Below are 21,832 nucleotides of genomic sequence, written 5' to 3'. Positions count from 1 at the left end.
CCTTAATTTAAGTAGAAATTAAGCATTAATTAAAAACGGGATTAAAAAGTTAGGAAATAGACCCGAGCCCAGTGAAATGCTTCCTTAGTTGATGTGTATGGAAATTTTTGTGTCAGCTTCATTGGGTGAGAATTTCATCCGTGGGCCTGTTCCGTCAAGGAGATACTAGGTTTAAAGCTTTGGCTGAAATAAGTTGGTGTCACTTGGGATAGGTTAAAATACATGGACTTCTTCAGCTGAAGGTCTGAGGCTTTGTGTTGGGGTACTGAAAGTGCACCACGTGTTTTTAGCTGTGCATTTTAACATGTGCTTAAACACAGTCTAAATACTTTGCTAACATCAGGTCTCAACATGTAGAAGTTTCTATTTCAACTTCTATTTTTAAAAACAATTTCTCATTTTGGATACTTAGAGAACAAAGTTTCCTTGAACCTGATTATCTATCTTCAGTGATCGGAATGGTCTCAGCTAGTAAAAAAACAACAACAAAGTGAATTTCGACTTTACTGAAAGGGTTATTTTAATATCCTTCTGAAGTGGTGGCAGAAAAGCTGACGTATTCTTCAGGCTCAAGTTGTCTTTCTCAGGTGTAACCTACAGATTTCTTTGGGCGATTGGGTTATCCAGCCACAGGTGAAAACAAATTCTGTGTCTGATATTAAATACCTGAATCAGCAGTACCAGTTATGGAACTGTGTAGATAACAGAAATAGAAATCCTTAGGAGCTAGGAGAAGCAGGATGCCCTTGGTGCCTTTCACCTTGCTGAGAGGGGTGAAGCTGCAGCACTTCTGATTCTGTAAAGGGCCTTGTTGCCTGGTCCGTACTGGTGGAGTTCAGCAACGTGACCGTACACACCGGCCTCAGAAAGGGAGAGGTTCTGGCCCCCATTCAGCACCTGCTGATGCTTCTTCAGTACGCAGAAGTGAGGAACGGGCAGAAGAAAATGTGGGAATGGTGTTTAAACAAGAATCAAACTATTGTTACTGTTCTAAAAAGAAAGTTGGATGGCTTCAAAACATGTACTATGGCTTTTTAGTATTAACAGTTGGGTTTTTTTCATGGAAAACTACTTAGGAGAGGCAGTTAAAGGTTCTTAGGTTTAGAACTTTGGGATTTCCAGACATGTCTGGAGAGGAGAAAAAAATATATCTTTTTAGCTTTATGATAGTACTCTGCATCTGATGCTTCTTCCCCAAACTGCAGTTCAGTCCTCTAGACCTGCTACCACTGCTGTTCCTGACAGTCTCAGTACTAAGTAGCCCGAAAATAAGGACATAGGTAAGAAGTTCCCCCTTTTATCCTGGACAATATTAGTTTTCTTCACCTTTGCAGGATTGATAAGCTTGAAAGAAGAAACTGTTAGTTTTCTGGAGTGCTGTTTTAAATGTTGTTTTTAAACTCCTGAATTTCCATTTCCATGGAAAGTGCCGTTAACTTAGTGTAGGGACATTGACTTGTGTCCTGGCTATGACGGATCCCTTCTGTTCCTGGGCTTGCGGAGGTGTGGTAAGACAGCCCCCACTGCTCAGCAGCGGGGTGTGAGAAATGGCTCATTCCACGGCAGCGAGTGTTGTCGGTGCTTCTGGGAGCATGGTGACTCGCTCCTTACCCTTCCCTCCTCAACACTGAGATGTTTTATGGGAACAAAAACCATTTCTCTTTATCACTGAAAAAATGCATGGAGCTGTTGGCTAAAGTAAGTAAAAATAGCTTGGCTGAATTTTTGCAGGAAAAGAAATATTTTATGATGTAACTGTTTTTTGCTTAAATAGGTTTGAACACAAGAACATAAGCCATGGTTTCGGCAGGACGGTGATCCACCGAGCTCAGTGTCTTCAGTCACGTCTCTGGCTGTGCCTGGCAGTGAAGATGTAGGGAGAGGGTGTAAAAAATTAGAAGGGAATGAGGGAGTGCAGTGCTGTCCTCCCCTCCAGGGTGTGCCCTGGCTCCCATCAGTCCAGAACTCCGAGTCCTCCTGTGCCAGGGATTGTATTGTCATCTTGGTGCTTAACAACCCCTGGTATTGAGATTATAGCCCATCTAACAGATGAGGAAACCATTAGAAGTGTTGCCAATTACTTGCAAAAGGCAACGATTGTTATACTTTTAGGCTTTTATTAATTTTTATTAATTTTTATTTCCTTACCTGCCTAGAAAGCAGCTTCTTGGTATTATTTTTAGAATTGCCACTTATATAAAAATAGATGCACTTCTCCTTATCAAGCCAGGGTGTATTGAAAGTATCCAAAAATGGCTTCTGTTTGTTTGAGGTGGTGACCCACATGCATGTTCAGACCGACGGTGTGAGATGCTCTCCTTTGCCGCTGTGCAAGGGGAAGGGATGTTTTTGCTCCCCGAGATTGGGTCATCTCAGGCACTGGGTGAGGATGTTCCCAAAGCTGGGTAACTTCTTGGTTAGGTTACGTTTTTGTTTCTTTAGTTGGCACCAGATCTGAAGGGCATTTTCTGCTCACGCGCTGCGTGCCATGCCTAGATGTTGTTGCTGTTCAGGTGTCTGTATGCGCCAAGTGGGAGAGGAATGTGAGTGCCCCTTGGGGCTGATGCGGGGTGGGGGAGAGGAAGGTCCTCGTCTGGAGTACCAGGGGTGGAGGTGTGCTGAGCCTGCCTGCCTTACATGGCGGTGTCTGGTAAGCAACTGTCCTTTCTCTCCATTGACAAAAAGCACCAAGAAAATAAGAGGAAAATGTAATTGGCTGTTCTGCTCAGACAAGCAAGCCTTTTCTTTTAATGAGAGTGCATTTTGTTTGATCTGTGTTTTTTGGGGGTTAAATGATGAATTTTAGCCATTATGAAAACAAAACCCATGGTTATTTGTAAGGTTTGTTTTATAAGAAGCATATGTGTGCTTTATTATTCTTTTGCTTGAAGTGTGGGGATTGTTTTCAGTTGGGAGGTTGCATTAGAAGAATGTGAACTTCTGACTCACTGAAAAACAGAGCATGTATTAGGGAAATCGTGAGGTTTCCTATTATGTTTTCATAACTCAAATTTCTCAGAACGGAAGGGATCTGTTTTGCCCTTAGTTAAAGAATGACTTTTACTGCCATTGAGAAAGAATGGATTCTTTTTCTAGAAAAACTTCTATTGCTTTCAATACACTTTTACTCTACCCACTATTCTTCATTTCCCTTTCTCCTCTCCAGCATGGCAGTTTCTCTTTCTCAGTGTTTTGCCTGTGCAACTCATTCTCCAGCTGTATTTCTGTTCGATCTCTAAATTTTGACATTTCAATAACGATGTAGTCAGCAGCATAGACCAAGGTATGGCTTAACGTAGTGATCCCAGGAAGGGGTAGGCTCAGCTAGTGGCATCTGAGAAATTCCAGCTTTTCTCTAGAAGAATCAAATGAGAAACATGAAATCAGCATTGAATGCATAGCTGGATGCTTTGTGATAAGCTTTTGCAAGGATGTTAGAGAAAATACGATTCGTAGAGCTAACCCTGTGATATAGTATTGCATGTTGTCACATTAATACAGTAGATCAAAACCAGAGACTACAATTGCTGGCCTGTACCTTGCTATCCTGCATGCAAGGTACATGATTGAATTAGATGTTTCTATTAAATCAGGTCTGTTTGACAGATGGCGAAGAACCACCAGAAGATAAGCTTCTAGGGTACTGACCTCCCCCCTAAAGTGAAGCAAAATATTCCTGCTTTTGAAATAACTGTCTCATTTGAATTGAAATGAAGCTTTCCCCCCTGCTTTTGATACAGGGGGAGAACTGGGGTAGAGGGAATTGTTTTGGGTTGACCTGACTTTTTTGTCTGGCCTATGAACCAAAACATAAACTGGTTCTGCAGTTCGAATTACTGTCTGGACCACATCGTGGCAGTGCATTGGGTGATGTGAACACCTCTATTTCAGTAACGATTCCAGCCGTGGGGTACTTCATCTGCTGTAGAGAGACTGCAGGGGCAGCCCAGCTGTGGCCTACAGATCTCCTCTCCTCTGGCAAGCGGGAGTAGATGACTGTCATGTAAGGGCATCACAGGGCTGGAAGAAATGTATCACAACAGTCACAGCTGGTCGACATATGGAGAAATAAGGAGCCATTCATGTTAAATGAGGATTCTGGCTACTGAACATGAGCTGATGTTCATAATCAGGCAATTACAAGTGAGGAACTTACTGAGTTTTGGGTTTTTTTCCCTCCTTTTCCTTCCCCTCCCGTCTGATGCAGATATTCCACTGGCTGTATTAGTGCAGAAGGTGAATCCGAATGTGTGAATGAAGAACTGGAGGAACAAGTAATGAATGCTTTTCCTTTGGTGAACCTAGACTCACAGACCTCCCAAAAGGCTAAATCTTTAATGTTAAAATTATAGGGGAGGTGTGTGGTGTATGGCGTTTTTAAGACTGTGGTAGCTGCATGTGGTTACTTCCCTTCTGAGATCTGAAGCGTTCTGTGTGGTGGAGTTCAAAGCTCTGTCGATTAGAAAGCTGTAGCTAAAATTGGAAACCGAGCCAAAGGCTGGAGTGAGCCAGACATACCTTATAAAGAAGGACCCTCTCTGTCTTGTTGCTTCATTTCCTTGTTGTTCGAATTCAGCTAAACCCACATAGTTATACGTTTAAAAAGCATATTTGTCTTTTGTGGGAGACGCAGTTAAGGAATGGTAGCTGGGCATGGTGAGTGAATTTTGGAGCCCTAGAAATTGTGCTAAAGCAGAGCAATTTATTGCTTCTGAAATGAAATAGTTTTGTGACATCTGATCCTCTTGTAGATTTTGCACTGGAGGATTCAGTGGTGGGATGTAATTAACATTTAAATTGATCAGGCTCTTACAGGCAGCATTCCTCTGCCTGTCTGCAGACACTGGTGCAGGAGACATTTCCCTGGGAGTGAACAGCTCTGGGGTGCTTTTATTCTTAGTGGGAGTCTCATCACTGCAGTTGGTGGAGATCAGGATGGATCACCAAGTGGTTACTCCTTAGTCATAGTGTTCTTGGAAGTGAACGGTTATCATTCCTGGAAAGATCTGTTTTTCCTAAGACACAGACTCTGCCTTGAGAAAGTATTAAAGAGCCTTTGACCTCCTTGCTGCAGATGCATCTGAAATAGGAGTGGACACTCTTGTGAGTGAAAATCCTCCCCATCCCCAAGATGATGCTAGTTTATATTTAAAAGTAACGTACAGGGGTGGAGAAGGATGCATTGGAAGTTCATCCTGGTCATGACGTTACTGGAATGGGAGTAATATTTCTGAAAAAAATCAATCTCCCTTAAGACAACTGTAGACAATTTAACTGGTAATGACAAGGTATCCAAGAGCCATAGACCCCCTCGGTTCAGGTGAACTTGCAGGTCTGATCAGAAGATGACGTGGACACTCGTTGGATAATTGATGCGCAGGGTGCACTGCCTGCACAGGTCCACGCTCACTTCCCTGTCCCTGAGAGTACATTTGTTAAGTGCTAATTTGGGGACAACTGTGGGCATTGGGTCCCAGGTGCTCCAGCAGCATCCACAGACATTCACTCACGTGTGACGAGTCCGAGCCGGCCCCCAGCCATGGCTTAGGACCCAGACCTCACTTGAAGCGACGTGTGTTTTGGGGCATGGAGGTGTGGGGAGAATACAGGGCAAACACGGTGGTTGCCCAAGGGTTGCTAAAGCCCTTGCATTGGTACTGGTTGTCTTACCATGGTTTCTTGGTAGTTTGGAGCTCTGCCTTCTTGGCTGCTCGCTAAGTTGTTTGGTTTTTGATTCTTTATGGGGAAAACTACGTTTTTATTTACCACTTCACTCCCAGTTATAACTTACTTGGTACAGTGCCATGTCTATTAAGCAAGACCCTTTATGACTTTTATATTCAGAAAGTGAACGGAATGAGAACAGGGAAAAACTGACCTTGGATTTGCAGAAAACGGTGGCTGTCTCAGCTGTACTCCTGTATCAGTGTGGACGCAAAGCAAGCAGAGGTTGCATTTCATTGTGGGTGAAGTAGGAAATACGATCCTTGGCACTGTTTGGAAAAATACAGGCAAATTACAGCAATGCCATTAAATGTCATTTAGAACACGTGTTCTCAATAAGAAATGGAGAATGGATTGGTGCAAGGGGGATGGAGCAGCAATACCAACAAACCCACTTCTCAGGATACTGCATCTCTCAAGTTCTGACCGGCTGAAAAAAACACGTCCCGCCTCTGTCTTTTGCAGCTTCTGATGCACTAATTAACCTTCACTCTTCCCTCCCTCTGAGACCAAGGAAGAGAGTTACATTAACTTTGCTGCCAGGTTATGTTTTAACTGGATACACCTACGATGGAAACATGACAGTTATTCTGAAAGAAACAGGAATAAGCAAGAAGTTGCCCAAAGTGCCCAGCTCTGGGGAGCATGCTTCGTAGGGATGCTCTGGGGCAGTGGGTGGTCTCTCGTCCTCTGAATTTCTGTTTTCAAAGAGATTTCCCCCTTTCGTTCCTAGGTTTGTCGGAGGTCTCGTCTCCCGCTCGCATTGCTGTCAGTGTTAAGCATCTCTTGAAGGCAGGTCTTCAGCACGAGGGATGTTGTGGCAGGACCAAACACTGTTGCAATAGCATAATCCTAGCTTTTTTTAAAAAGTTATTAATCTATATCATATCTGTTTTGATTGGTGACTGTTAATTCTAGTATGTATGACATCTTTACCCGCTCCATGGTTATGCAGCATGTTAGGTATCTCTCCCCAGACCCTGGGGTAAATCCAAGTAAGAACAAATTACTGAAAAAGCCTCCTACAAAGCAAAAGGAGAACGGCACTGCCATGCCCCGCCAGCCAATACCCACATATTCACGTATCATGCTTTTTCTGAAGTCATTCTACTTATTTTAAAATAATATAGCACTTCACTTTTTGTTTCTTTATTGTATCTACTTCCTCTTTTTTTTAATTTACAACCCAGAATTTTACAATGCGTATTGCATAATACTTGTATGTTCTAAAATTGTTTTTGTATCTTTTAAATGTCATTTCACATTGTTAGGAGAAATTCCATATGGAATCATTTTCTCAAGCTCAGAAATACTTAAGCAAGATTAGAAGGTTTATTTGTGTTACATGTGCTCATTAAAAGTAAGCACAGCAAGAAAACCTAGAAGGTGTAAAAATCTGTGAGTTTCTATGGAATAATTTTGTAGCTTTTTAATTATATCAGCTTGTTCTTAGAGATTCAAAATCTGTCACTAGAAAATGTATCCGTTCGTTTTTTGCATCATCAAAGTGGTATTATTTCTGTTCCCTATCAGCCTTCTCTTCTGTGAAATTACAACATACTTGGTGTGAACTACAGACACTTTTCTGAAAAAACTTGAGACAAAGTAGGTTTTGATAGTGACTTTGATTAATTCTTAATCCACATAGCATACTATTTGTTGGTTTTCAGATGTAATTTAAATTACACAGTATTGGGTGTACCCACCATGCTGCTGAAACAGGAGCTGGCTGAGTAACTCTGCTCCCCCACCCACCCCCACTTTATGCATTGCCTATACATTTATATATTTAAGTTTTTAAGTGCATATATTTTAGTTTTTAAGTGCAAATGGGCTAGCTGCACTTATGGTGACATTGGTGTGTCTAGAATCTTTATTTTCCTTTCAGAAAAATATCTCAAAGGCTGTTGAGATTAACAGGAGTTTTCACAGAGGACAGATTTTGGGGATTTATTGGAGCAGAAGGCACACAGAACAGTAGATAATAGTAAAAATTCACTGGTGGTTTACTGGGTGGGTTGGATTTGTTATACATTCATTAAAATCCTGTTAATTTGCAAGGCAGAAGTATAAGCTGTCTGCCCAAAGAAGACTTAACCATTAGCATTTTGTTCTTGACCTTTTCTGTCTATGAATTTCAGCTGTAATTGACCGCTTGGTGGATGTGATCCTACATTTCAGTCACATTAGCCTCCTTTTTTTTTGGAGATTTTTTTTTTTTTTTTTTTGCATTCTCTATCTTTTAATTATTTGACTGTAATTCTTCCAGATCTCGGGCCATGGGGCATTTAATGGCTTTTGCCACAAAGAAAAAGTGTTGAGAGATTTTTTCATTGGTAAATTCCTCCTCTGGGGTTGGGTGTCTCACTTTCCCCATGCGAGACACACAAGGAGCCTCAGTCAGAAAGTGGGTTTCTCTTGCCAGGGCGTTTCAGCAGAACCGGTCAATAACGCAGCAGAATTTTGCAAGGACGCAATAGCAAAACCACTGCTTTACCTCACCAGCCCGCAGGCACTGCTTTTGTTGTGATCACAGCAGGTTTTGAGTGATGTATGCACAAAGGAAAAAGAGAGAATGAACAGAAAGTAGTTTATGGCTTTCCTCAAAGGCGCTTTCCTAACTCAAAAATATAAGCCTTGTGGTTTATATGGTTTTGAAATTTAACCACAGATATTGAGAACTGGAAAAGATTTCATTTACCATCTCCTCCAATTTTGGTACCAGATTCAGGGCAGAGGAAATTTATTTTCAGAATGAAAAAAATTGAAAGGAAATATATTAATGTCAATACTCTTAAAACAGGAACATGCTATTTGGAGAAACTGTCAGGTGAAGAAATGGAGGTTTTGTGTCTTGATGGAGTGGGTGCAGGTGTGTCTTTTTGAGATCTCCACCAAAGTGCTATAACCTTGCTTTGGTGGGGCTTTGACAGATATTTTATGGTCTGCAACCCCCTTTTTTTGAGCTGTGAAGGATCAGTGTCAGACTGAGCACTTGCTCTTCGAGCTTGGTCTAGGAACTGAATGGGATCAGCTGCCTGGGGCACGTCTCAGCCTCTCCAGTTTGGGAGCATGGTAGACCTGGCCATCCTTGGCTGCTCACAGCTGGGAGCAGGGAAAGCTGATGCTCTCCTACTTGCCACACTGTTTTATATGGCCTCATCCTTGTTTTGTTTGTTTTGCTCATTGAATGACCCTTGCTAATAGCTGGATACCTCTTCAGTATGTAAGAGTCTCTGCAGAATTTAACTTTTCTTTAGAAGTGGAGATTCTGGGTGTTCTTGGTGTGACATATGAAGGCATTTTTCTGGCCTCTGTGACCTATCCTTGCTTTTGCAGGCACTGTTCTGTCACTGTTTTAATACGTGTATCTTAGTAATTGCTGCTTCTTGCTCCTACTACTGTGGCTGGAGGCCGCTCCAGAATTTTCCTGTTCTTGTCCTCTGAGTTGAGCCCAGATGCATTTGTGGTTCAGTCACTTTGCTTTGTTCTTCCTTCCCTTTATTTCTTCCTCTCTCCCTTTTGTGTTGGGCAGTCGTCTGCTCTCCAGATTTGTTCTGGAAGGCTTGTGAAACTCCTTGTAAGGTCCTGTCCTTTTTCCTTGGATATCCTGGCATTAGTTTCCTGCTGCTTCTCTGGTTCCTTCTCGGATGTGGATGAGCAGGATCCTATCTGATATTCAATGGGAACATAACGGTACTATTATTGCTTCTTTATCCATGCCAAAGACAGTCATTCTCACTCTTTAGGGGTGCCAGGAGAACCAAGAGAAGACCAGTCCACCAGAGGCCCTGCAGAAGGAAGAATAGAGGAATTCTTCATTTCTTTCAGTAGCCAAAATGATGTGGACCTTCACATTTACATCTTCTGTCCTAGCTGGAGGGTAGCTAGATACAATAGCTCAAGGTCCAGCATGAACTGCAGTGGCTTTCCACTCTGGTGGGACTAGGCAAAAGCATAATGTTGCTTTGTGCTCTCGTTTATGTTTGGTTCTAGGAGTATCTGCTCGTCAGTTATTTTGTCATGTTTAGCCTCTGACTACATTTCATCCTTAGGTACTTCCAAGGCTTTACGAGGTAAGGAAGGAAACAGCACTGTTCTGACACTAGCATACCGCAGTTAATTTGTCAGTGTTTTCTGTCCTTGTTCAATCCCCGTTCTGGAGAATTGAGTGGGATTTTCCTCTTTCTTACGCACAGACTGAATGGAGAGCAAAACCTTTTGGTCAGGTCATGCCAGAAGATGGGTGGTTGCCCTCCCCGTGGTTGACATTCTCCTGCCCCAGTGGTTTGGCACTGGCCTCCACCGCTGCCTGGCTGGCCCGGCTGCCCAACGCCGGGGCTCGGCAGCGTCCCGAGACGTTTCATAGAAATAACTACATTATGGGTGCGTTCACTTCCAGGGTTTGGGGAGGGGGAAGGTTGCTTCCTACTTACCCATGCTTGCACAGTGGCATGCTGGCAGCATGCTGAGTCGTTTAAAATTGACTGGAGAGACCATTTTCATGCATCTATGTATTGAAAAAACAGTAAGATCGGATTTCAGTTACAGGGAGGTAAGGTAGGAAAAAGTCACGTAAGAAAAGGGCTTGTTTTGTTGATTGAGGTTTAGAAAGCTTTTTAACAAGTTGAATTATTGGCTGTATCTGAAGTGAAACACTGCTTTCCTAACTGCTCTCATTTCCTGTGTCATTCCGGCTTGTTCACTGCATTAATTACAGTTCAGATTTACAGTGTATTTGGTTACACACTAGGTTGCATTCTAATTTTTTTTCCTCTGTGTATATAAATTTCTTTGGGAGTCAGGCCAAGAGGAGAGCGTGTATATGTGCATGCACACACACATGGGCTGAATTTGACTGTTAGTTGCTAATTTTGTGGGGACCAGGGATCTGGATCTTCTTCTGGTTTTTTGTAAAAAGAGACTTTTATTTTTCCAAAGGAGAAGCAGCAGCTGAGAACAGCCAGTGTTTGGAGAGTTCAAGATTTCAGAACAACCAGAGATGAGAGAAAATATTATCTTATGAATTGTAAATGTGGCATTTTTAATTTGGCTGGTGTTTTCCAGAGGTTAGTGGATGACGGGAATACTATCATTCTCTTGGCTTGACCAGTAATCAGCTTGCTACGTAAAATATTTTATAAATGCAGTGCTTCGGAGTTTAGTTGGATGAGGTGGAGCTTTTCACAGTTCAAGTAGCTTTTTGTGACCTGAAATATGAAGTGAGATGGGATACTATGCAAGAAATCTAGCATTTGGAAATGAGCTATTTAGGAACTGTAGAACGCAGAAGCTGATTGAAAGGATGTTTCTTTTTCAGTTTAACATTTTTCTTTTGACTTTAAGAAAACATAAGAGGCAGTGCACTAAATAAATGAGGAGTGTTTTTGTAGAACTCATTCAGATTTTTAAATTGGTTCTTCACATTTAAGCTGTTGATGCAGTAGAAGATTTTCATTCAGAATATTTTGAGTCATGGTTTTGTAAATAAATGACTGTGAATTAAATAGAACCAGATATCAAAAATGTTACTGCTTTTAAAGTTAAATATTCCTAAACATTTGGTTCAGAAATACTGGTATGATGAATAATGGTATGAGGAATAATCCTTCTATGATGAATGATAATAGATACAAAATAACAACTGAATGCAAGTTCTCAAATAACTGGGTGAATAGTAAAAGAGAAAAATTCCAAATAACCTTCTTTTGAAATAATTGATCACTCTTTTTTTTAGCCTTGCCACAAATCACAGCAGCATTTCATCTTTCCTCTTCCTCAAACACCATCTTGCCCGAAACACGTCAGAGCCCAGCCTGCTTCCAGCCCCGCGTGGCTGGCCCGGCGCGGGCAGGCTCGGCTCTCCAGCACACAAAGGCTGCCCCGCGCTTGCCAAGCTAATAGAGGCTGATCCTCCCATAAATTCACCCACTCGCGTCTTCCATCCACAGGTTGTGATGAGGTTAACACTTTAGAGCCATTTCATTAAAAATTAGTGTGTTGGTAATCCTTTCCAACCTGTGCAAGATGCTTACTCTTCTGGGACCATTTTGTTTTAATATAAAAAGGGGGAGTGGTGGGGGGACCGGTGGGGATGTATTTGATGCGTAGCAGCAGCAGCATGATTTAGTTGTAAATGCACCAATACAGCTTTTCAGTATTTGAGCCCGTGTGGGTGTTTAGTTAAAGCCGTGCATGGATGATGTCTGTTATTTTCTTAGGATTTCAGAGTGAGGGATTTTAGCACTTTAATCCTGACTGACAGTTGGAAGGTTGGTGGTTTCAAACACAGTGGCATGGAGTAGCTGATTTCTCTTCGGTGAAACAATGCACCAGTGTGTCTAGGCTGCCTGTACAGAGCCAATAAATCTGTTTTGTTTTGTTTTTCTCCCCCCTTTTCTCTCTCTCCCTCTCTCTCTCTTCCCCCTCCTCCAGGCCAAGACCCACTCCTATTGCTGAAAACCCTTCAGCTTCTCTGGACAAAGAAAGAGATGAAGAAGGTAAGGCTGAGCGTCCCCTCCACGCTGCAGTTAATAACTGCATGCAGAGCATGTCCAGACGCAGAACGCTTAGGTCAGACCTGCAATTCTTCATGATTGCTTTCAGTTCCAGCACACAGGGGAAGAGCCTATGCATTTGCAGCACGAAGTGAAAAGAAAAGGTAGCTCTGTGTGATGTGAAGCAGCTCAGGGGCTCATATAAAAGAGCTGAAGTTTACAGGGCTGAGTTACAGAGGGGAAAAAAATCAAAGTTGCTTTTGTTTTCTTTTAAACACTTTTTTTGTCCATTAAATGGAGGATCTTTTGGGGGAGGGAGAAGAATACTTCTAGTAGCTGAAAAAACGAGGGTTGAAGTCAGTAGAAAAGTGCTCTTTGCCAAGTGGAATGATATCAAAACCTTCATAGTCAAAGTATTTTTTACTGTTTTTTCTGATTTGGTTTGGTTTTGCCTTTTAGAGTGGTGAATGCAATTTGCACTGCCTGTCGAAAATTAATGCTATATTTTTATACAGCACCCCATGGGTGTGGAGATTTCTCATAGGGAGTAAAATATATTTCATCTAAATTCGGGAGCTTGAAAACTAACAAAAACACTAGATGCATCAGCTTAGTGGTGAGTTTCCCATGTTTAACTCTGCGTTGTTCAGGCAGGTTCATAGCCGAGATGTTTTTTTCTAAAAGACCCAAAAACCTGTAGCTCACCACATAGCCACGTGGAATGTGTCCTATGTGAAATGGCTGGTGTGGCTGAATACCTTGGTGTACGTGCTCCATCCTAGGTGTCTGGAGTGTTTAGTCATTGTCCTCGTCTGCTGCACTTAGACTTTCCATTACTGATAGTCTGTGGTTCCCAGCCGGAATAATTAAACAACTGGAAACACAGTGTGAGAGGTGCCTTTCCAAATGGTCAGTCACCGACATAGACTTGAGCTCAGCAACTCTGAAGCCTTGAGCTTTCTATCAAGTTTTGTTAGAGTTGGAGGAAAAAAAATATTATTTGTTAAGTCTTGAGGGCAGTTAATCCCACAAAACAACAGTAGGAAAGAGTAATCATCAAAATCTCTGTACTGTGTACCCTGGGATGTGTGTGGATTGTGAAGAAAAATACTCTGAAAAAGACAAAGCCTCCCATCGACGTGTCCTTGGGCAGAGAGCACCGCAGCTTTCCTGCTGAGGGTGGAAAAGCTTGAGGATCCCCATGAGTCACACTTGCAGCTCCGCTTACTCAGTTTGTTTCTGGAACGGTCATCCCAGTGAGACGCGTGGTTTTGCAGAGCGTGCAGGCTGCAGCTCCCCGGTGGGGCAGGTCTGTCCCCCTCAGGCCCACCCTTCAGCCAGCGCCGCGTGGCTGCGGGCACGGGCAGAAGTGTGTTTCTGAACCTGGAGGATGCGTTTCTGAACCACGAGGAAAACCTTTTTAGAGAGATGAGGAGGGCTGTGGTGGGAGCAGGCGGTGGAATAGCAGCAGCTGCCTCTAAGGTGGGGAGCACAACACGAATGTCCCCAATGGTTTCTGACACGTGCTCGTCACGCTATCACTGAGATGGGCTAATCCGTGCTGAGGGCATCGCCACCCTTCAGACATGCGGTGCACCCACAGCAAGTGAAGAGACTTTTTTCAGGGGCAGCTGCTCCCCTGCCCTCTGTGTGCAGCTCGAGGTGTGTGATGCTGCTGCTTACATCCACTCTCCAGTTCAAATAAATGAGGGAAGTTGGCTTAAATACAGCTCAGTCTGCTCCATTCACATTTAAATGGCAGGGAGCTTCTTTGCCTTTTGCTCTGTGTGAATGTAAGTCAATACTGTCTATTAACTAGTGTGAATCAGCCCATTGGTCTCAAATCAGTGACCATGAGCAGCAGAAGGAGGGTATCTGTCCATGGCGTGACCTCGGTTCTGGAACATGGTTATAAGAAGCAGTCATTTCCTACATAGGAAAGACAGTTGTGGAATAACCAAGAAGCATGAGCAGACTGCCCTGAGCTATGTAGCTAGAAATAAGGGACCAAAACTGAATGAAGGAGTATGTAGTTTGAGCATCAGCAAAATTTTCCTATTCCCATGATCTGTCAGGCTGTAGAAATCCCCCAAGGAGCATTCCCTGCCATGGGAATCAATTGAAATGGAAATGGCAATTACACGTTAGAGAGGAATTCTTCTCTGGCAGAGAGACGAGCCAGGCAGCACAGCACTCTTTCCTCTCTGATTTAGGTGTCTCATGCCTTTTATTTTTCCTTTGGTTTTTTCCCCCTCAAGCTATACATACCATAGTTGAAGTCTTCAGATTGCTAGGAAGTTTTGAAGAAGGCTTCTCCCCTGCTTGTCAAAGTTCAGCTAGTTCGAAGTCAAGACTCAGTCTAGATATCAACGGTTAGTGCTCCTGGCAGTTGTGTCAGTGTTTGGAGATGCTCTGCATGTGAAATCAGCCTTGTACTCTCGCAGGCCCTGGTGTCTGCTGGAGCCCATCCTGCCAAAGCCTGGGCTCTGACTCCAGCCCACGGAGGAGCTGAGCGGTGTGGTGAAAGCTCTTGTTCAGTCTAAATGTGCTGAAGTGGGGCTTTGGGGGAAAAAAAGAAAAAAGAAGAGAGGCCATTTATAAACAGTGCAATTTAGTTGGTGATTTGCTTTGTTTTCCTTTGGCTGTTGTGTTGGATATTTGTGGTTGGATAAGAGCTTGCCTTTTCCTTCTGCTGAATCTCGCAGTGAAGTTGGAACCCTATGTTTAACATCGCAAATTCTTGCCACAGGGAAAAATACTTACAGGGAGAAATCTGTTATCAAAAGTCACATCTTTGTTAGTCATCAGCTTTTTCATACTGCATTTGATAATCTAGTGAGAAAGAGACAGTTTCTGTCGTAAACGATAGGTTTTGTGGTTTTTCCAGACATGAAAGACACTATGGAAAATAACTGTCTTCCAGTAAATATTGTCGATGAATAAAAAAGAACAAATTCATTGGCAAATTTTCTGTAGTTTTTCTTTTGTTTTCCATGTCGTTCTTCAAACTTTATGTTGTTTCCATTGGAAGCTACGACTGGGGCCATCATATACAGTAAATTACAAGTGCTGGCTGCAGGCGGGAATGAGCATCTTTTGGATTTTGCTTTTTAGCCAGAAAAGAAAGACAGCAGCTGCTCTTAGTGATTTCTTGTTTTCTGTCTCTGCTTTTGCCTTGCTCAACGCCAGTACATGTACCATGCGGTGAAAGGTCCTGTGTGGGTACTGAAAGATGCCACTTCTTCACCCTGCCAACCCTCTGAGCTCCTTGGAAACTACTTCTAATGTAAACATTATAAAGATATTGCTCAGTACTGCTAATTTATCACTTCTACCAGATGGGTAGTAAGTAGCCTATTAACATTCACAAAGTGAGTGTCCAATTCCTTCACATTTCTAAACACATCACCCTGGGATTCCTAAGATTTATGGCGTGGAGTTTTCCCATGTTCCGAGCCCCTCCTTACGGCCTTTAGACTCACGGAGGTGTGTGGTGCCTGACGTGCAGTGGCAGTAGGTAGTCGACAGCAAATTCCCTGCTCAGGTAGGTTTGGAGGAAAGGAGCATAGATTTGTAGGATGGTAATCTGACAGAGTTTGATCACTGATGTTTGTTTGTTTTTAATCTTGTGTGTAAAATCCAAACTATTTTGATACTCCCAAATATTCCTGTTACGGCAAGGAGCATTATGCCATCGTGGCTGAAGTGGGTGTAAGGTCAAATATGAAAGTCTGTGGTACAAGAACGAGGAGGAGGGGTTTATATGCTTTATTACTTGTGGGTCTGTTAGAAGATGAGTAGGTTTTTGAGCCCGGTTATCTACCTTCAATATTGCCATCTTCCTAATAACACCCCTTTCTCCAGCTCACTTCTTTTCTCCCCCTCCCCCAAATCCCAAGCCCCTTTGTCTGCCCCACAGAACAACTTCTCTGTCTTTATGGGATAATTAGTGTGGACAATTGCTGCTTTTCCCATTGGGTTTGAGGTGCAGTGAGCCATGAAGGAATCTGTAATGACATGAAAAGTCACTGGAGGCGCGGATGGTGGCTGAATAGCAACAGTTACCTCTCTGAATAGATTAAATTAAAAAAAATAAAGCTTTGTGTTCAGCTGGGGGAAGGGGGGATTCACTAATCTTTTTGTACATGACAATGTGGTTTTGTATCTCAGCAGCTCAAGGAAGAAATCAGGCGGGGCTTTGCAGGACTGGAGGACCCATTGGCAGGACTCCTGGACATGCTGGAGAGCAGCAGTGATTGGAAGGGGAAAGGGCATTCCCTCGGGTATTACATCACCACTGAGTTGCAGCTTTGGATAGAAGAGCATCCTGCTGTTCAACAGGTTAGGAAAAGAGAGAGCAAGGAGAGCCGGGAGAGGGCAGTTGGTTTTAATGTCCCTCAAGTGTCCCCAGTTTCACTTTATTCCATAGTCCAACATCTTTTCTGTAGTCTCATACAAACACGGTGTGACGGGTGTGAAATTCGTACTGAGATGTTGTTACCTGTTATATGCTGGCCTGATAAATGAAATAATATTAGAAGCTGTGATGCGAGAGCTCTGTTTCCCCTTCCAAGCTGGGATTTCCATCTTTCCAGATCAAACCACTTTGATCAAGCGTTGATCTTGCAGCCTTTGCCGGGCTGGAGGCTTTCCCACTGGAACTCACATCCTTGCTGTCAGGATAAAACCAATTGCAGTAATCTACACTGCATATTCTTCCAGTTCTGCAAATAGAAGCCAGTTACTGTACAACTGCTTAACTCCTGCCATATGGTGGGGAGCTTTTATCATCGGGAATGCAGAAAATGGTAACAGTATGACTTTTCAGCAGCTGAATGATTAGCTTTGTAACGATGGGTCATCAGATTATACGTCCTAATGTTTACCATTCCTTATGCCTTCATATATCCTGACCTACCGAGTTTTTCTTTTTTGTATGCTTTTGGCTCTGAACTGCACGATACTTTTATATTTGTGCTGTTTCATTTCCCATTTTTCCAAATGGCTCTTTTTAGGTGTTGAGCTCTGCCATTACAGTATCTGCAAAGTGCAGTGAAGTGCTACTGGCACTGAAATTCCTAGGTCATAAGAGAATGATCGTGTAGGAACACAAGGATTAATACTTGTATCTGTGCATCTTTTGACGATGCTTTTGCTTTTCCTGCCCTTCTTGCACCCAGGAGCAAGCCTGGGAATGAAAACTGAATTCTTACGCTGGATAGGTGAGATCTCCCTTGAAGAGAGTTGCTGGGTTCAAAGATTTTCTGCTGGGAACTAGAGGGGAGAATTTCTAAATAGCTGTGTTAGTAAAAGAGGGCGTTTTTCCAGTTTCATATTTTACTTTTGCACAAGGCCATATGCCTTTTCCAGAATTATCCTGCAAACATTTAATGTTTTTAAATTGGATGCTGTGAAAAAAATGTGTATCATATTGTTCTGATTTCTGCTTGCAGACTCCATGGGGAAATTGGAGAATCCCTTCCCAAGGAATTGGCTTGTTCCACTGTTTAAACAAGCTGCATTTTCAACTGCCATTGAATTGTAGCCATCTTTACTAAATCTGTGTTTGATTTTTTTTTTGTTTTTTTTTTAGTCTGGCATCAAGCTGAAGAAGCTGCAGGCCCGTGTACTCAGAATACTAGCCCAGTGCCCAGCTAATCTTCTTGACCCTCTGATTAGCATTTACCAGCTCCATACAGCAGACCGGAACTATTTGCTTGAACATGTCAGTCATCTTTATCACAAGGGCGATTACAAAGAGGTGGGTCATGTCTTTCAAATAAATTTACCTAGTTCTCTGTTAATGTCTGTGTCCTTTTTTGGATGCATTTCAATGTGAATTCCGTTTCATCACAGCAGCTGCACACTGTGAATGGTACAGCTTAGCATGGTCTTCCCATGTACATGAGCAGGCTGTGTTCAACCCCATTTTTTCTAATGGCTGAGTACAGAATGCCAGTGAATCCTTCCTCCACCCCTTTTTTGACCTTTGAAAGTAATAGGTTAATAGGGTTTAATTTGGAGAATTTAAGGGGATGGTTGTGTTCTTTTTTGTTTTCCTTCTCTTTGGCAAGAAAAGAAGGGGGTTTAGTAGTTGGTCATAGACCTGCTGTGCTATCTCCAATCTGCTTGCAGCGAGGAGGGGTTGGAAAATACCTCTGTTCCCACGTGATTACCCTAACCAAAGGCTTCTCAGTTTGAGGAGTTTCAAAGCCTCTTTACCATTGAGGCTTATATTCAAATACTCGTGTATTTGAGTTTGAGTGGCTGACACTAGCAGGAGTTCACCAAACCCAGAATTTGATATGTTTTACCCTGTGGTTTAGAGTACTCGCAGCATCTCTGGCATCACCGTGATGTCTTGGTAGCCTTGCGAGTGTTCTCATGAGCAAACTACAATACGGTTAATGCTTTTCTTTTTTTTAAAGGCAAAAAACATAGCTTTGTTTTTCTCAAAGGAAGATGGTTCACTTTGATGGTGTAGAACAGCTTGATCTTGTTTAGCAAAAGTCAAATAGCATTTTAAAAATCCTATTCTTCAGTAAAGCCGAATTCCCAAGTGAGGTTATGGAATTCCATTCTTGTTGATTTTTTTTGAATACTGAAACAAGGATATTTCATATTTGATTAGAAGTTCACAGGTAGCTGCTTGAAACTTACTCTTTTGCTCAATAAGTTTTTGAACGTGAGTGATTGAAAATCCTAACAGAAACATAGTATTTGACTATATTCAAGTGTGATTTTTAAGTTCATGGCTCCAAAGATATTTATTGTTGTCATTAGAAATGCAGTTCTTTCTAGATCTGGTTTTGGAAAGCTCTAAATTTTTTTTTGGTGGAATTGTTTTTCTGTTCTTTCTTCTACAGAAAAGCTCATTTACTAGTCATTCCCAGTGTGAAGAACAGGAAACCTCAACTGTTGCTTACCCTCAGCCATAACTTTCTTCTAGTTTTGTTTTGTTGCCAGAAGGATGAATAGAATTATCTTCAAGAATAACAGGAAATCTTTTACTGCCCTTGGGGACTGATCATACGTAAGGTCACAGCAACTTACCCCAAAAAACCTGGAACTAGGGCTCTGAGCGCTTGCAGTGGGCTGTGGCATGTCTGTTTGTCCCGCTCTTCCCCATCCTTCGGATGGGGCAGTAAAGCAGATTCACATGTAGGATTTTTGGCTCTTCTGTCTGTCACCTGAAAGGACAGAAATCCTTATAAATCCTTGCTGTCATTATTTATTTTCTTGCTGTATTTACAATAAGACACCGGGCATTTATTCTAGAGCACATTATTCCCTTTGCCTGTTTTGATGCATTTCCTACTGTGCTGTACACCATGGACGTCCCCAGCTCTGCCCCGTGGGTTAAGGCTTCTGTCCCTCACAGAGGTTTTGGAGAAAGATCTCTTCAGAAAACGAGATCCTACAGATCCCTGGGGATGGCCATGGCGGTTACTTGTTTCTGAAGCGCATCTGGCCCTCCCTGTCTGCCTGTTTTTTAGTAGAGCTGGTCAAAAGCCGAACCAGTTTGTGGATCGTAGCAGCCGGGAGTTTTGCAGTGAGCTGCTGGGAGGGCGGCCTGACGGGGCAGGGTGCAGGCGTCGTGGGGGCGGCAGGAAAATCGTCAGCTGTGGACAGGCGGTGGTGGGTCTGGTGGAAAATGGCGCAGGTGGAGGTAACTTTATTCTGAATTAGCAGCATAAAATAGTGGCTGGGGGGGGGGCACCCGGTCTGGTGGAAAATGGCGCAGGTGGAGGTAACTTTATTCTGATTTAGCAGCATAAAATAGTGGCTGTGGTGAGGAGGCACCTGATGGGGAGTGCTGGCCAGCGGATGGCACTAGTGCTCCCATGATGCAGAAAAACAAGCTGATATAGTGAGAGTTAAAGGAAAAAGCAGGGACATATAAGTGGGTTTTTGAGGCGTCTGGCCTGTTTGGGGTTTTTATCCATTCTTTTCTGAATGGAGTTTGCAGCTGCTGGAGGAGTATGGCAGCGTGGGGCCTTGCAGGGCGCTCTGGAGCTGTGCAAGGGGCTCCCGGGTCTGCTCTTCACGGCCCGCATGGCATGAAGAGACAGAAGGGTTTAACATTCCCGCTCAGGTAGTTTCAGGTGAAATGTGGAGGCTTTGTCCCCTTCTCAGAAGCCCTCCAAAGCCACGGGCTGTGGCTCCACGTCACCCTCGACCCGGGCTGTCCCGGGCCGTGCCGGAGCCTGGTCGGGCTGCCGGGTGGATGTCTTTGTGGGAAGGGCGATGGCTGCTGGTGGGGCCGGGACAATGCGGGGATTCAGCAGACCGGGGGTAATGCAGTGCGAGCGAGTCTGTGAGAGGCCCTGAATAGGCCAGGCTGTGCTTGAGAAGAATGAGGGGTAGGCAGAAGGCAAGCTAGTGTTTCATGGTCATCTTATGTTACACTTCAGCCTTTCAAAGAGTGTCTGGGGCTGGTTGAATGAACCTCTCTTGCACTGCGAATGCGGGAGCCTAAAGACAAAGGGGACTCTTGTCACTCGCAGGCCCCTTTCGGGAATAAAAGCCATTGTCACATGAACAGGGGCAGTCTGGCAGGCTGTGCATGCTTCAGTGCCCCATGATATCGCTAAGTCTCAGCAGAAATCACATTCAGGGCCCTGTCAGCTTTGATTAGCGGGGTCTCATGACTTAATGTGCTGCGATATTTCATGTCTAAGGGTGGCGGCTGTCTTTCTGTGGGATGAATGCCCTCTATTGTCCACTGAGTTATTTTATTTACATTTTTTTAAACAGCTTATAAAGGTAAAAAGATAGCTGTGCTTAAAGAAAAAAATCAAATTCCTTTGCTTCTGGATCAGTAGTGAGTGCTGCTCGGGTCAGATACAGTGAAACTTGTTTTCACAGTCAGCATCAAAGTTCCCGTCTTGTTTAACAGCTTTATAGTAAATTCTGAACAGGTGGCAGTGGAGCTGGGTTTAGGAAGGAAACAATAAATAATCTTTTTAGCCTTTGACAACCAGAAATATTCTTGGGCCTGAGAGAGCTCCCACTCCGACTTCTCTGCATCGGTGACTAGCAGCATTTTTCTCCCCTTCATCAGTTTGGGTCTTAAACACGAATATGGGACTAAGCTATTAGTGGGACAGGGAGTATTTAATTTTTAACAGTTTTTTTGGTTGTTGTCCATCCAGATTTCTCTGTTTTCAAAAGCAGAGTATATTTTTTATACTAATGTTTTATCCGTTAATTTCAACAAGTAATGAAGGTTGATTCTATATGTTAAATTCAGTTAATGTTTCCTCTTTCAATTAAGATAATGTGGATTATCTACTGAAATTCAGTTGTTAAAATTTGTCATAAAATAACTTGGAGTACCCGGAGAAAAAGTTCTGTAGACACAGAATTCAAAGTTTTTGTCAACAATACATAGTGCTACAGAAGTAATTTATTAATTCGGTAGAAAGGATGGTTGACCAAAGAGTTAAACTTAAAGGAATACAAATATGTTAAAGTGTAGAAATGCATAGTTCAATCACCAACATGACCTTCAATTTTCAGTGTAGTGATGTTTTGAACACCGATTCAGGGATGTTATTATTTGTAGTCCTACTTCATGCATGGTGCTTGAGTACACTTGGTGTATTTTT

The 21,832-nt window shown here is 42.9% G+C and overlaps 1 protein-coding gene across 4 annotated transcripts in view; it reads left to right on the top strand.

The window, feature by feature from the left end:
- Positions 1-21,832, top strand: part of EXD3 (exonuclease 3'-5' domain containing 3) — a 234,744-nt gene that overhangs the window by 14,963 nt on the left and 197,949 nt on the right. For all 4 annotated transcript variants that reach the window (XM_009290644.2, XM_009290648.2, XM_009290647.2 and 1 more), the window contains exons 2-4: positions 12,160-12,224; positions 16,392-16,562; positions 17,815-17,982. In XM_009290644.2, the coding sequence (XP_009288919.1) occupies positions 12,160-12,224; positions 16,392-16,562; positions 17,815-17,982 (404 nt within the window). The remainder of the gene's footprint in view (positions 1-12,159; positions 12,225-16,391; positions 16,563-17,814; positions 17,983-21,832) is intronic.

Source organism: Aptenodytes forsteri, unplaced genomic scaffold, assembly GCF_000699145.1.
Source record: "Aptenodytes forsteri isolate BGI_AS27 unplaced genomic scaffold, ASM69914v1 Scaffold494, whole genome shotgun sequence".
Classification (NCBI taxonomy): Eukaryota; Metazoa; Chordata; class Aves; order Sphenisciformes; family Spheniscidae; genus Aptenodytes; species Aptenodytes forsteri.
This window is presented reverse-complemented; position numbering and strand designations above follow the sequence as displayed.